Source organism: Sylvia atricapilla, chromosome 7 (genome assembly GCF_009819655.1).
Source record: "Sylvia atricapilla isolate bSylAtr1 chromosome 7, bSylAtr1.pri, whole genome shotgun sequence".
Classification (NCBI taxonomy): domain Eukaryota; kingdom Metazoa; phylum Chordata; class Aves; order Passeriformes; family Sylviidae; genus Sylvia; species Sylvia atricapilla.
Genome location: NC_089146.1, coordinates 12790990 through 12804579, shown reverse-complemented (window position 1 = coordinate 12804579; position 13590 = coordinate 12790990). Strand labels below are relative to the sequence as shown.

Sequence of the window (13590 nt, the reverse complement as noted above, 5' to 3'; positions counted from 1 at the left end):
GCATGCTACTAACGAGAAGGGATCTAAGCAAGAATCTGGAGGAACTCAAAGGCAGGAGACAAAGTTCTTATATCATAATTATGAAGCCAAAAAACAAATCAACTTTGAGGTATCTAAGTGCATATGGTTCCCCTCAAAGCTGGTGTCTTCCTAGGTGAAAGGAAACATCAAAGCATGTCTTAAAGAATGCCTTATGCACCAGAAGAGCATGAAGCTATTCCTGATAAGCCTCTGTACATTGTCAAAATTCGTCTTGTGTTAAGTACTTTTGAACAGAGACTAATTGAGGTGCTATTATTGCCAAAACTATGTAAATGTTATTCTATTCTATGTCTAATTTATTTCATTCTTTAAAACTCCAATCTTATGTGAAGAAATTAACTTTTAGGTTCAACTAGCCTTATTCCATTTGTCAACACATAAAGGGCAGAACAGATACTGAGCATCTGAAATTGCTACACTGGCTCTTTGGTGAAAGGGTGACAAGAAGGCTAATTGCTATACGAGCTGATACTCAAAAACATTTGTGAGGGAGCATGGATTCTACCTGGGAACCACATAAATAACAGCCTCAAGGACCACCTTAACTAGGCCAACAGGACTTCCCAGAAGAGGATGTGTGAAATATCTCTCACTACACCTACCTCTCAATTAGATCTCTTGCATCCAACAGTAAGACACTGGTGCACTGAAGTCAACAGGTTGTGTGGGTGTAGAAACACACCTGGAGTGATCCACCTTGTAAAGCTAAGATCAAGACCCGTAACTGCTTGGTAGCCATGTAACCGTGAAATTGGCAGTAGTGAAAAAATGAGAGGTGAACCAGGAAAAGGCAAGTGAGGCGGCCCGTTTCAGAACACTGTGGCAGACAGGACAGAGGGATTCCTATTTCAATTGTATACAAACTGAAGTTTATTTTTGAAAGTGCAGCTTTATTGCAAACTTAGTTTGCTCATGGAAAATATAACGCAGTCAGTTTTCAGGGAAGAGTTGTTAAGCGATATACAAAAAATTGAAATCTAAGTGGGGGAAGAGACCTGATGTCCTAAGCTACTTTAAAGAAATGCAGGTACACAAAGGCCATTGATTTCAAACAGTAATCATGGACCTGCATAGCTCTGATAGCTTTTGAAATTCCCAGTCTAAATCAATGCAAGATTAGGAGCTGGGTTCTGTTCTGAGTTAGACCACTACAAACTCACCGTGACCTTAGACTGAGAAGCACCTCTGTAATTTATACCAACACAACCTAGCAGAGCTTGGCTCTCACTTCCTATCCTCTCTTCCCCCCCAGCATTTGCTAAGAAAGATCAATATGATGTGGGGTAAATATACTCTGCACTAGCTGCAGCTTCATTAGAAGTTTGATGGGCACAAGAACCATTTCAAGACCAAAGTCCTGAAACCAATACACAGAAATCAACACCCTCTAAAATTACAAGAATACACAAGCAGATGAAACAATTAACCATTTGGTATACTAGTTCTCCACTCTTTTTCAGTCAAACATCCCAGCACATTGAAGAAGGATATGAACACAACAAAAATCATCTGCAAATCAAACAGTTGTCTCCTCAATAAAGTATGGGTAACATAATACAAAAATAAATAAAAGCCTTGTCAGATTTGCCTCATTCACAATATCGCGGGGCATTCCTCAATCAGCAGGACAATCACAAGCAGGGTTTCATAGGCTTCAATTAAACTTTTTATGTGATTTAAAAACATTTAAGTGTTACAAACATATTTAAATCACCACTTGAAATATTCGGCTTATATTATTAAGATCTATTTTACCAAGTATGAAATAATGACTTCATAACAACAGAAGCATGAAAATAATTTTTGTTTCTTCCACCCACATACACTTGCAATTTCAGAAAAGGACATGTGCATCATCCATACTCTTTTATATTTCAAGAGGACAGATCATTCAAGGAAAGAGGGATAGTATGATTGCTACAATAGTAAGAAGACACAAGACCTATCCCATTTAAACTCTATTCCTTAGGAAGATGGAAGGAGAGGTTTGGGTCAGCTATTTTGGCGTGTTCCTGACTGCTAACAAAATGAATTCCTATAGTAACTAAATTTCATTCAGTGATCCTTTGCTCAGAAAGTTTATTAAGCCTCCCTGTTACATGTGCTTAGTTCTTTTAATTTCCTGAAATAGACTAGAATACACACCGGTAGAACTTTTTACTGTAAGGTAGAATAAAATCCATCATCGACAGTACAAGACTGAAATGTAGTCGGTCTATTTTCTCTCATCTGCATCTCTGAAACAAACCAAGAAGAGCAGAGACTTGTACTAAACAGGAGCTACTTTTACACAGTCAGAGTACAGTAGCAATTTTGAGCCCTATAGAGTTATAAGCAAATTCCTTCTTGATAGGGAGATGCAAGTAAACACCTCAGAATTTCTCCTGCTATTACCTCTTGGTTAAAAAAAAAACAAAATTAAAAAATAGTAATTATTTTTAAAAATCTAAAACCTAGCTGACTCCTTTCTTTAGGAACTGCAATGCTGTCGTTAGCAGGTGATCAGTACAAACAAAACCATCCTGCAGACAGAAGGAATTGTCACCTATTTTGCCTTAGTGATTTCTCTTTTGGTTAGCTATGACTGCTGATTGGTACCTGCTAGTTCCTTACATACATTCAGCTTCCCAAACAGAGCATCAAACCCTACAAGTGTTGGAAAAACTATATGGCTCTCAGGGGATTAAAAACTGTCCAAGAAAGTCTCACTAGTCAGACATATTGTGAGAAATGCATCCATTTGAAACTTACAATGGGTCTGACCTAGCCTTGTGTGGATGGGCAGAAAACCAACCTAATTCTTCTTGTGTCAGCTGGGAAATTCCTGTCAGCCTGTCAGGCAAAGAGTTCTGGACAAAGACACACTTGAAAAGGCAAATCATCAATGCTACAAGGCCACTGTAATTCAGCAAGGAAGGGAATTTCTCACAGGAATCTTCTCTAATCCATAATCTATATTTCAGTCCTTCTGTTTATCTTTTTTTTACCTGGGCTAACTTCATATCAGCCTTCAAATTTATGAGCAACCAGTCAACTGATCCCTTTGCTACTCAGTGAATTACAAATCATGATAGTAAAAAAAACCCCAAAAATCAGCATGCAGTAAGAACAGTGACCAGTTCTGGAAGGGGACAACTCCTACTTCATCACCAAAAGAAGAAAAGGAATTGCTGCTCCCTGCACCCCAAACACACACACACACACAGAGGAGGTCAAGAGACTATTTCCAGAAACTGCCAAACTCATCCTTGAATCATGATCTTGATTTAGGACTTCACTGCACCACTCTCAAATCAATGTGTGCAGCCAAGTTTTCCATGCCAGATGCTACCTTTGGGAAAAGAGCAAATTAAAAAAAAAAATAAAAAAAAAATCAAGAGACTGCTGCCCACTGGAAAACTTTCTACCAGATGCTAATGGGATGGCAAGCACTGATCCAAACCCTAGGGAACAGTAACATGCATCAGTGATCTGAGGTATCTTCCCATTTCTAGGTCTTACTGCTGAGATCAATTACATCCAGTAACTGTGCTGTATCCTTAAGGAATTATTGGGGAACAGTGAACCTGCCTGCAATAAATGAGCACCGGTGCCTAACAAGCACATGTGAATGCTACAGCAAGGTTCACAGAGGGCTAACCCTGGTCAGTACTGAAGCAGGGGTTTTCTTCTCAACCCCCTCTTAAAAAAAAGGGAAGAGAAGACAGACAAAATAAAGAGAAAAGAAAAAAGGAAAGATAGAAAACACAGGTCCCCCATCTACCTGCAGGGAGCCAGGCAGACAAGCTCAGTTGGAGGTGGTGAAGGGCGCGGATGCGTTATTGGTACTGGTAGCGGTGGCACCGGTCACTGCGAAGCCCGTGGGAGGAGCTATGGAGCTGTGGCTGGGCTGCAGGTCCTTGGGAATGCCACTGTGGGAGCTCAGCTGGTGCCCAAAGGCTGCGCTGAACTGAGGGAGCTGTTGTTTAGGGGAGGTGGAGCCCATGAGTTCAGCGGAGGCAGGACCCATGCCACTGAAACTGGTCTGCGGTAACCCCGGAAGCACACTGGAGCTGTTGGGGGTCACAGTGGCGAAGGCAGGCTGTGTGGTCTCTGAGTGCGAGGTGGTAGGTGGTGTGGACAGGGAGGTGGACAGGAGGTGTCCATCTGCACCAAGAAGGTTGCTAAACGGAGAGGGGTCCCCAAGATTGACAGGAAGATTTCCCCAGTGAGTTCTGGGGTTGACCACCCCGCTAAGTGGCACATCCAGCTGAGTTGGGAGCAAGTGCTGTGCCATCATGGGCATCTCTGCTGAGAAGGTAGCTGCCAAGTTATCACCAGAGAAGGATGTGGTGTGAGGGGATGTGATATGGTCACTGTAGGGAGACGGCACATGCTCACTATCATAATGGCTTCCATGGGGTGAGGAGTGTGAATGGTCACTGCTGTATTGCTGTCGTGAGGTGATCAGGTCATCTGCCTTGCTCAGCAGCTGGGCAGGGTGGGGCCTCTGGGAGGCATGGCTGCCATCATGAAGTCCATGAAACTGTCCCGGGAAGGCTCTCTCCCCAAGGCCACTCTGGCTTATCAGAGTGGCAGAAGTAAGGCCAACGTTGGCTGGGGCTGAGAACTGCCCCTGGATCTGCCCTGCCAGGGGCGTAGGTGGGTTGGACAAGGTAGCAGAACGGAGCAAGTTCTCATCCAGCTCCAGACCGGAGAAATTATCATGTACTATACGCCCATTCAACAGCTCCCCCAGATCCGTGTTAACCTCTCGACTCAAGGACTGCATTCCTGGAGCTCCAGCACCTGTAGAGAACACCCCTATCGCTCTATCTGACAGCTCCTGAACTGGCACACCATCTGTCTGTGTAAGTACTCCAATGGTACTCAGGCACTCAAGAGAAGTTACAGCCTGTAGGGCCCGTTCCAGTTCTTCAGCCTCTTCTGTGGTCGGAAGAAGATCTCCATTTTTACCTGCAGAAACAGGGACACCACCAGTTAGTGCACTGCTCCCACGTGAGCCTGGCCCTGGCACTCAAGGGATGAAAATGTACAGACAGCTCAGTACAGAGTTGCATTGGATGATAACCTTCCAGCATGGCTTGCAGTACACAGAAAGTACCATGCATCAGTGTTCACTAGCTAAGCAAGGTAAGAAAACCATGAAGTTACACCTTCCTCTTCAATGGAAATCCTCCCTCCCCCTTCTCTTCCACATACTACAACAGGAGATGCCTCTTAAACTTCCTAGACTTAAAGTGAAAATGCTTAAGTAAGATCTTCAATGCTGCAATAACACGTGGTCCACAATCCCTCTTTCTACTTACCACATTACAGCCTGGACCTAAAATTTACACAGACAGTATAATTTAGGTTAATTTCAATTCAAACACAGTCTGATGTCATATCAGAAAATGACCAGAGAAATCATGTACCAGGCCATTCTAATTTCTTTGTTATATGTTATAGGTAGTGAGCTTTAGAATGCAGAAATTCAAGCTCATTTCTGATCAAAAGCTAGTTTCAAATATGTATTTAAAGATTTTATTCTCACTCTCTTCTCTTTTTATCAAAGGCCAACATTGACTGTGATTCCAGCCCCACTCGATGGCAGGAAGATGCCATTACTGAGAACACTCTTGATTAAACTATAACCCTGACAGGCAGTAAAAGTGTAAAATGAATTATTAAAATACTAAACCAATTACGATTTTCAGAGTAGTAATTATATGAGCAAGCAGAGAACTATGCACACAGCCTTCTTAAAGCCTGCTTTACTTCAGAGCTCACAAACAACAGAGCAAATGCACACTTCCTTCTCTAGAATTTATTACCTCTGTAGAAAAGCAAGCAACTCCTTGAAATGCAGTTTAGAAACACTCACTTCTTCAGTTCACTGACTGTGTTCATGCTAGCGTAAAATAAAATGGTACCTTCAAAGAAATCAAAATCTTGCAAGTCATCGGGCAGCCGTGGCAGGACATCAGAGAAGTCCTCCTGATTCAATTCCAAGTCATGTGGAATGTCTGTGATTTCATTGGCGATATCATCAGGCAGCTCATCGGCACTGAGCTCTGGTGTGGAGGGGCTCCTGAACAGAAAGGAACATTAGTCCCTGGTGTTCAACTCTGCTCGCTCCAAAGGACAACTATCAGTGCATATCCATCTACAACGGATGCTTCCCCACACATTTTTCTCCATTATACAGGAAAAAAATGCATTTAGGTAGTTTCTTTAGGAAGCTTACACTTAGGCTACTCATTAATTACGTAAGAGGCAATATCAGGAGCAAGATATTTTACCCATCAAACCCAATAATTGCTCAAATCTGAAATGACACACTCTAATAGTATTTTCAAACAGTCACATGGAGATGCAATACTTAGCCCTGCTCCAGATGCTGCTTGAGAGCTTTGTACAGTGCTCACTGGCAATGCTCAGGCCAGCAGTGGGAAAGGGGCAGGAAAGGCACTGACCGAATGTGGGGTATCTCTACTGGCAGTGAGACAGTGGCAGGCATGGTGAGGTTCCCTTGGGGCACTGCAGGAGGAATGGGTTTCTGGGGCCGGCGTGGGCCTCGCCTTCTCTTCTTCTTGTGTTTTTTGGTAAGTGCAGGTGGCTTCGTTTTTTTCCTGGGTTTCCTCTGCTGCTGGTGCTGAACTTTACGGGAGCTGTCCCCTCTCAAGAAATTATCCTTTGGGAGCAAAACAATACCAATGGGAGCATATTAAGAACAAGTATTACTTTCCTTGCTTTTTTCACACTGGTCATTCCACAGACATGTGGAATGTAATGTAAGAGGGACTGCTAGCTTACATGCAGACACAGTTTTAAAAACTGAGCTGTTTCCTTCCTCATCGACCCCAATAGAAAAAATAACATAAACCAAATTATGAGGTATTTTAAATAGCAGATCATGCAGCATCACTTTAAAAATTATCATAGCAAACCCTAACTAAATACTGCAAAGCTGTAACCTTTAGCAGCACTCCTGTAAGTATTAAAGACAAAAGGCTGTTGTGAGGTGGTGTTAATGTGGACAATGTGCAGCAGCTGAAGCCAGAATCCTCAAGTGCACACTGACATAACAGAGGGACAGCACTGAGGAGACAAAATTAATACTGCTGGACTAGGATAAGGATGTGGGTAAACAATTATGGCCTCATTGCCTCTGAACAGCTATCACTGACACATTAAAAAATAAATCAAACCATCATCAGTCTTCAGTTGCCATCATACTGGGAATGGCAGAGGATTATATTTGCTACAGAAGTAAACCTTGAGGGACATAGTGAAGATTGCTTAGAAGAGGGGGAAAGATCTGTGCAGCACAAACCCTCACATTTTAATCCAAAAAATTCTGTCATTCACAATTATTGGAGAGGCTGGACAAAAACAGTAACAAAAAACTTTCAATAACCCAACAAAACAAAACAAAAAAGGCAGTTTTAACCTAATTGAAGGTAGGATAAGAAGACTTGAAGGAGAGGCAGGGCAGAAGTGGGTTTGCAAATTATCCTGAACGGTTTGTTCTGGAAGATTTGTGTCATAAAAGGAGAGCAGAAGACATCAACTTCATTTCTCCATTCTCTAAACTTGAGGTAGGCCACTGCTTTTTCTCTGGGATCTATGGATCCCTGAAGGAGGTTAAAGATAAATTCTAATAGTTACTAAAGCGTAAATAAAGTATCAAACCCATTATTTGCATCCTTTTAATTGCTATCTACATTTCCTTTAAGAATTACTTTGGGCCCTGTGTACTGTGACTGCTTAAGATGTCTTTACTGCAGTGTCTTTAATACCACACTTATCTTATATTCAGATCCAAGGACCAGGAGTGAGTCCAAATAAAGATCATTATTTGTGAGGTTCCCTCACAATGATCTTCTATTTCTCAATTCAAGACAATAATCAAATTTCCTCCAGTGAAGAATATTCCCATGTATGCTTTATTATATCCTCAAAACTATGTAAAAGATTTTCACAACATACTTTATCCTAACTGGGAATGTTTGTCAAGTTTTACCCTTTTATGAAAAATAACAGCAAACAAACTCCTAAGTTCATAAACTTGCCAACTGTCAAGGAAGATTTCATAGGAAGACTAGGGTTAAAACTCCTGATCCTCCCAATACACATAAATGCAATGATGGCTTTGTACTTACCATTTTTTTGGCATGTTCTTCACACAGAGGTGTCTGATGTGTAATGTCAAAAACTGGCACAGAGCACTGTTGACCATCTGCAAACTTGGCTGTGCAACTCGAGAAGAGCTGCTGAGAACGGTTCAATAAGATATCTGTGCATTTCTGCATCAGGAATAACACAAGACACTGGTGGAGGAACGCCCTTTGATTTATCAATCTGATAAAGATCAGAGCCTTCAACTCTCTCTGTCCATAGATACTATTTTTAATGAGTGCCTTAAGTTTGCTATTTAAGTTCAAAGCTAGGTAATGCTCAAACCCAACTTTTAAAGCGGAAAAAAACCGCATTCATGCAGAATCTCTAATGATTTTATTATATACTGAGATAGTTTTATAAAAGCAGCCATTTCACTAATGAGTTCTTAGCAAAAAGAAGCCTTTTCCTGGAGCCTTAATCAATAGATCAATAGTAGCAGTTGGAACAGTGTAGTCAACAGGACTATTTCCTTACAAACTAACGACAATCCATACTGAAACATTAAAGAAAGAGTATTTCTTAATTCAATCTCTTAAGGTACATTCTTGGCATTTATCTTTAGAGCACAGACAAAGAAGTTTCAAGATCCTTCCTGCTCCTCTGAAAAAAAAGACGTGCAAGCAGACAGAAAGGTCAAGTAAATCCACACATAAGCTTGCTGAGATTTCCTTCAGAAAAATCCTTAGCAGGAGTAAAAATGTTTCCAGACTTAGAGCAAATCAAACAGAGATTTCATTGTGTGTTTTTTTTCCAAACATTAGAAGCACTCCTCCCATCTTGAACAGTTCTTAGACCTCAACATCACTATGTATGTTTATAAAGTGTTAAAACAAAACAAAAAAAAATACAAAGAAAATGAAAAACCTGCAGAACAATCCAGACAGCAGATTGGATGGATGGGGTCAGAACCAAGAACCTGCTCATTTTAGAGAAGAAAATGCAGAGAGAAAAAACGAGCGTACATGCAAAATTACTACTCTTGACTACCCTGCTCTATGGACAGCAACAAGCGAGAACACTTTAAATTAAAAAAACACCCAAACAAAAAAAAAATCCCATCAGAATCATGAAGGAAATTCCAAGCACAGCTGTACGCCGTGGTGCTCTCTCAGAGAGGTTTTGAACTGTCTGCAGATTGCTTTTAAGTGGCCTGCAAAAAATCAAGCAATAAAAACAAGGCATCTGCAAAACAAAAAGATTGGAAAGGTGCTGCAGTCTCATAGTAACTGAACCCATCAGCACTAGTGACTTTTAATACCAAAACCAAAAGCTCCAACAAAAGGAGTCACTCCAACAAAAGCACCAACAATTCTTCAGCTAAAAACAAAAAAGACAAAGTCTGCAGAATTTTTAACTATACAGGTCATAAGTCTGCCTTTTAATAGTCTTCAGAACCAAAATCCAATCACATCTAATGTGCTCTCTCTTTTCTGCCATCTTCAGCCATTCACTTTTAACATCCTTTCCAGGCTTTGCTTGCAATTCCAAGCACAGGGAACCCCTCCTCACCTGGACTATGAGGTTCTGTGACTCCTTCTACTCTGCTTCTTTAAACAATGCAAAGTACGAATTCCATCTTTCTGGTCAGTGTAAGCTATCTTTTTATACTATGTATAAAACCCTTTTTCCATAACACTGTCACAGGAAGGTGGTCTATTGGAACCTACCAAGAGCTGTATGAAAACCAAGAAGCTGAAAATCACATGGTTTGTACCAAGTCATTGTGAAGGATGACATTTTTGTAAAGGTTTCTTGCACACACTAAATACAGCTCACAAAGTAAAATGATGTTCCTATTACAGACACCAGTAAGCAGACTACTTATCCTCACTGCCTACACACCCAAATCACACAGCCAAATCAAAAGCAAAGGAGTTGATTACACACTAGCAATTAGGTATTTCTTCATGAAAACTTAGTTATCATGCAAATATCTAACAAACAAACAAAAATCCTCCTAAACCAGAAGAGCTTCCATGCCTGAATGCAACTCCCTGAGTTAAGAGGATACGCTGAAAACAGTGCCTGGTGAATGGAAGGGCCTTGTTAGTGCACTGCTCTCCCTTCGAAGTTCCACTGCAGGTTGTCGGTTCTGCATCTCTCTGCCTTGCTTGGCTTGTGCTGAAAAGAAAGCATAAAAGAGTTTACAGACAAACCCCCAGTCTCGAGTGGTTACTCAAGACAATTATTATACTGAAGGTGGCACGGTAGGATGAAAAATTATAACACACGTGTGTGTGTGTGTCATGATCCAGATGGGTGCACACTACTACCAGGCTCTACACAGGGACACTAAATAGATGTCAATGACAGGTGAAGGTGTGACTGTAGTAACAGGATTGTTTCTTATTTCACAGGGCCTTAATTGTAATGAGAGGTGCTATGTGCTGCTACCATGTAAATATCACAACACCTTGCAACAGAAAGGGCAGCAGTAGGTGAGTGTCAACACAGGTGACCCTCAAAATGAGGTCTGTCTTTAGAACTTTAGTACTGAGTATGCCTAGATGGGAGTCAAGTGCGCTTTCCAAGCCTGTTCATAAATCAAAACATGCCGAGCATCCCCAGAGCTTACATGCAAGCATGTGCTCAGACCAACTTAGACTGAGCTCTGGAGTGGCAGAGCCTGAGCGTGCTCAACATGGATAAAAGCTCTCCTTCACCAATGTGCTACAGCCCAATCCACCAGCAGGTGCCCGGAGCTGGGCGTTTCCCCAGCACAGCCTCTGTGCTTTGAGCCTGAGCTGCAAGCAGGCGACCAGACAGCAGTGTGGACGAGTGCTCAAGCGTTACACAGCTCGCTCGGGGTTAGCCTGCTCTCCAGGCATGTCACCTTCATGGAGGTAAAGCTGGCGATTCCAGGGCTGACTTGCACCTCTGTACACGTTGTTTTCTAGGTTGACAAAAAGCTGTCTGTAGCCTGACTCTTTTCCTTCAGCCATTTCTGTCATCAACTGCACTTTGACTGAGCAAAGTTTTAGTTAGCAGTATTACTCCTGAGAAAAATTTTGTATCTGAAAAGATTCTGTGGTTACTTAAATTGACTAGAACAGTGATGACAGGCATACCTGGCTTTGCTGGTCTACCCAAAATAATGTAAACTTTTTTTTGCTTAATAAAAGGCAAAAATAATAGGGAAAAAAAACTCAGCAAGAGCTTATCAGTTCAGGTGAATTTTTGCTGTAGTTTAACTCTGGAGACATTTATACACAACTTTGTAAACTACTAATGGACTTCTAAATTACACCTCAGAGCAGCTTTTCAGAATCAGTCCACCTCCCCAACAATAAACCCTCCAACTGTCATGAACCACATCCCACTGTCCAGGAACAAAAGCATCCAATTAAACAAAATATACTCTCAGTATCTAGCTCCAATCTGCATCTCATACTATCCACTACACCCCATAACCAAACATCCTGTAAAGCAAAACTACAACAACAAAAGGATATTTCTGACACCCCAAACGTAACAGCAGGGTTCAGACTTAGTCTGCTCCTGAACTAATATGAATCAACCAACTCTCCATATGCTGAGAGCTGGAGGGATGTTGACATTATCTAGAAAGAATTCCCACAGAAGATAACCTTCAAAGTTGTTAGAAGTTATGCATTTTGTTGCCAAGTTTTATTTAATGTTAGATTGAGTTAAATCTAACAAAAAGCATGAGCTTAAATTTGGTTTGCTGGGAAGATAATTAAGAGGAGGTACAGACTTTTCAAAAAATGCTGTCTGGAAAACAAAATCTGAATTGAAGCAGTGAACTACAGACCAGACTGCACACGCTTCTACTGGCATAGTAAAGGACCAGATATTTGGGCCCAGAAACTGCTGAACAAAACATCCATATTTTAAAACACAAAGCTGGAGAAGGCCTGTCTTCATGGAAAACGCCGTATGTCACATTTATTTTACTCCAGTGACAGGCACTTGTGTGTCATGTTTTCTCTGCCTCGTGCATGACTACAGTTTCAGAGTCCACTATTTCAGCTGCTGGATGCTCAGCCCACGTGTACCCTGTCCCAGCCCCAGGCTCCTGCAGTCACAGGGCAGGTCTAACCTGGTACAAGCACAGGTAGCCCTCCGGAGTTCCTGTAGGAGCTGCCCCGCGCGCTCCGGCTCTCTGCTGGCCGCCTGCAGCAAGGCTTTCCGGAGCGTGTGCCGGCATTTCTTCTGGCGAGATTCTGCCCGCTCCAGGCGGCAGAGGTGCTTGTATTTCTGCTGAAAGTAAGTGCAAAGTCTGGTCACCCTGGAACTCCTGTCATCTGCATTGTCATCATCGGACCTGAGCAAGGGAAAATAAAAACAAATATGTTTTAAGTTACTACTTATTTCTTTTTCCCCACTAAGCTAATTCGTCATTCTAATAGAATTGTTAAGTTGGCATCCGTCTTCTAGCTACAAAAACATCCAAATGCTGAAATCAGGCAGTGTTACTTGAGAAATAGCAAAAGCAGGATGCCTTCTAAATTTTAAAGGTGTTTGCGCTTCTTAGTATGTCATTATTAGAGATTACATCAATTTATCATCAAGTTTGACACATTTAAATGTCTAGACCCTGCTTTTCAAAAAGAAATCTATACTGTTAACCTTTATTTACTGTAAATGTCTCAGCAAATGAGACCAATGCTTAAATCAAAGTGCAATTAATGGAGAGGACAAGAGTGGGGAATTGTGTATTGGAAATTTATTGAGGAATGATCATGCTAGAGAAGATGGTCAAATTCTAACAAGTACCTAAACTGCTGACTTCTTCCAATTCTTTTTACTTTGCCAGGCAGTGTGCTCCTTTTTAAACCAAAATACACACTAACACAGCTAACAGCTGATACTGATTTACCCTTGCTGCAGAGCTGCAGTTGAGTTACAGGACAGCAGTAGAGAAGAAATTCACATTTAGCTCAAACATACTGAGGGAAAGATCAGACCAGGGCTAAGCAATGACGGGATGAAGGACTAATCCAACTCTTTGTTGGCTTAAGAAAGCCCTTCTCCATTTATCTTGGCTCTCTGAACATCCAGGCACATACCAACAAGACTATCAAACCATGTCAACACGTTCAGTTAAATGAAGTAAAAATTATGAAAAAGAAAATCATCACTGGAACTTGTTAAAACAACAAGGTCCATGAAGCTACCCAGAAGTTCTCCACAACAAGCACTAGTTTGCAGAATGAGTTTTTTGTTCATGGAAAACAAAATACACGTGCTGAATCTAAGCAGACTCTGTTCGGTTTTTCCTCTAATTTTTTTCTTATAGAGCAGAGAAACTTTTTGCCAACTTTCCTATCTGTAACACAATGAAAGGGCAAGGGAGAGAAGAGAAATCCAAACAAATGAAGCATATCAAAAGCTGGCAATGTTCAGAGCCGGTGGGACTGA

The 13590-nt window shown here is 41.5% G+C and overlaps 1 protein-coding gene across 4 annotated transcripts in view; it reads right to left on the bottom strand.

Annotated features, from left to right (window-relative positions):
* The window catches only part of INO80D (INO80 complex subunit D), a 46026-nt gene that overhangs the window by 8036 nt on the left and 24400 nt on the right, over positions 1-13590 (bottom strand). For all 4 annotated transcript variants that reach the window (XR_010743988.1, XM_066322657.1, XM_066322659.1 and 1 more), the window contains 6 exons: positions 12269-12493; positions 10220-10329; positions 8190-8323; positions 6501-6718; positions 5958-6115; positions 3806-4998 (listed from right to left, as the gene is read on the bottom strand). Coding sequence is in view for 3 of the 4 variants with exons in the window: in XM_066322657.1 (XP_066178754.1) it covers positions 3830-4998; positions 5958-6115; positions 6501-6718; positions 8190-8323; positions 10220-10329; positions 12269-12493 (2014 nt within the window). In the remaining variant the exon portion in view is untranslated. The remainder of the gene's footprint in view (positions 1-3805; positions 4999-5957; positions 6116-6500; positions 6719-8189; positions 8324-10219; positions 10330-12268; positions 12494-13590) is intronic.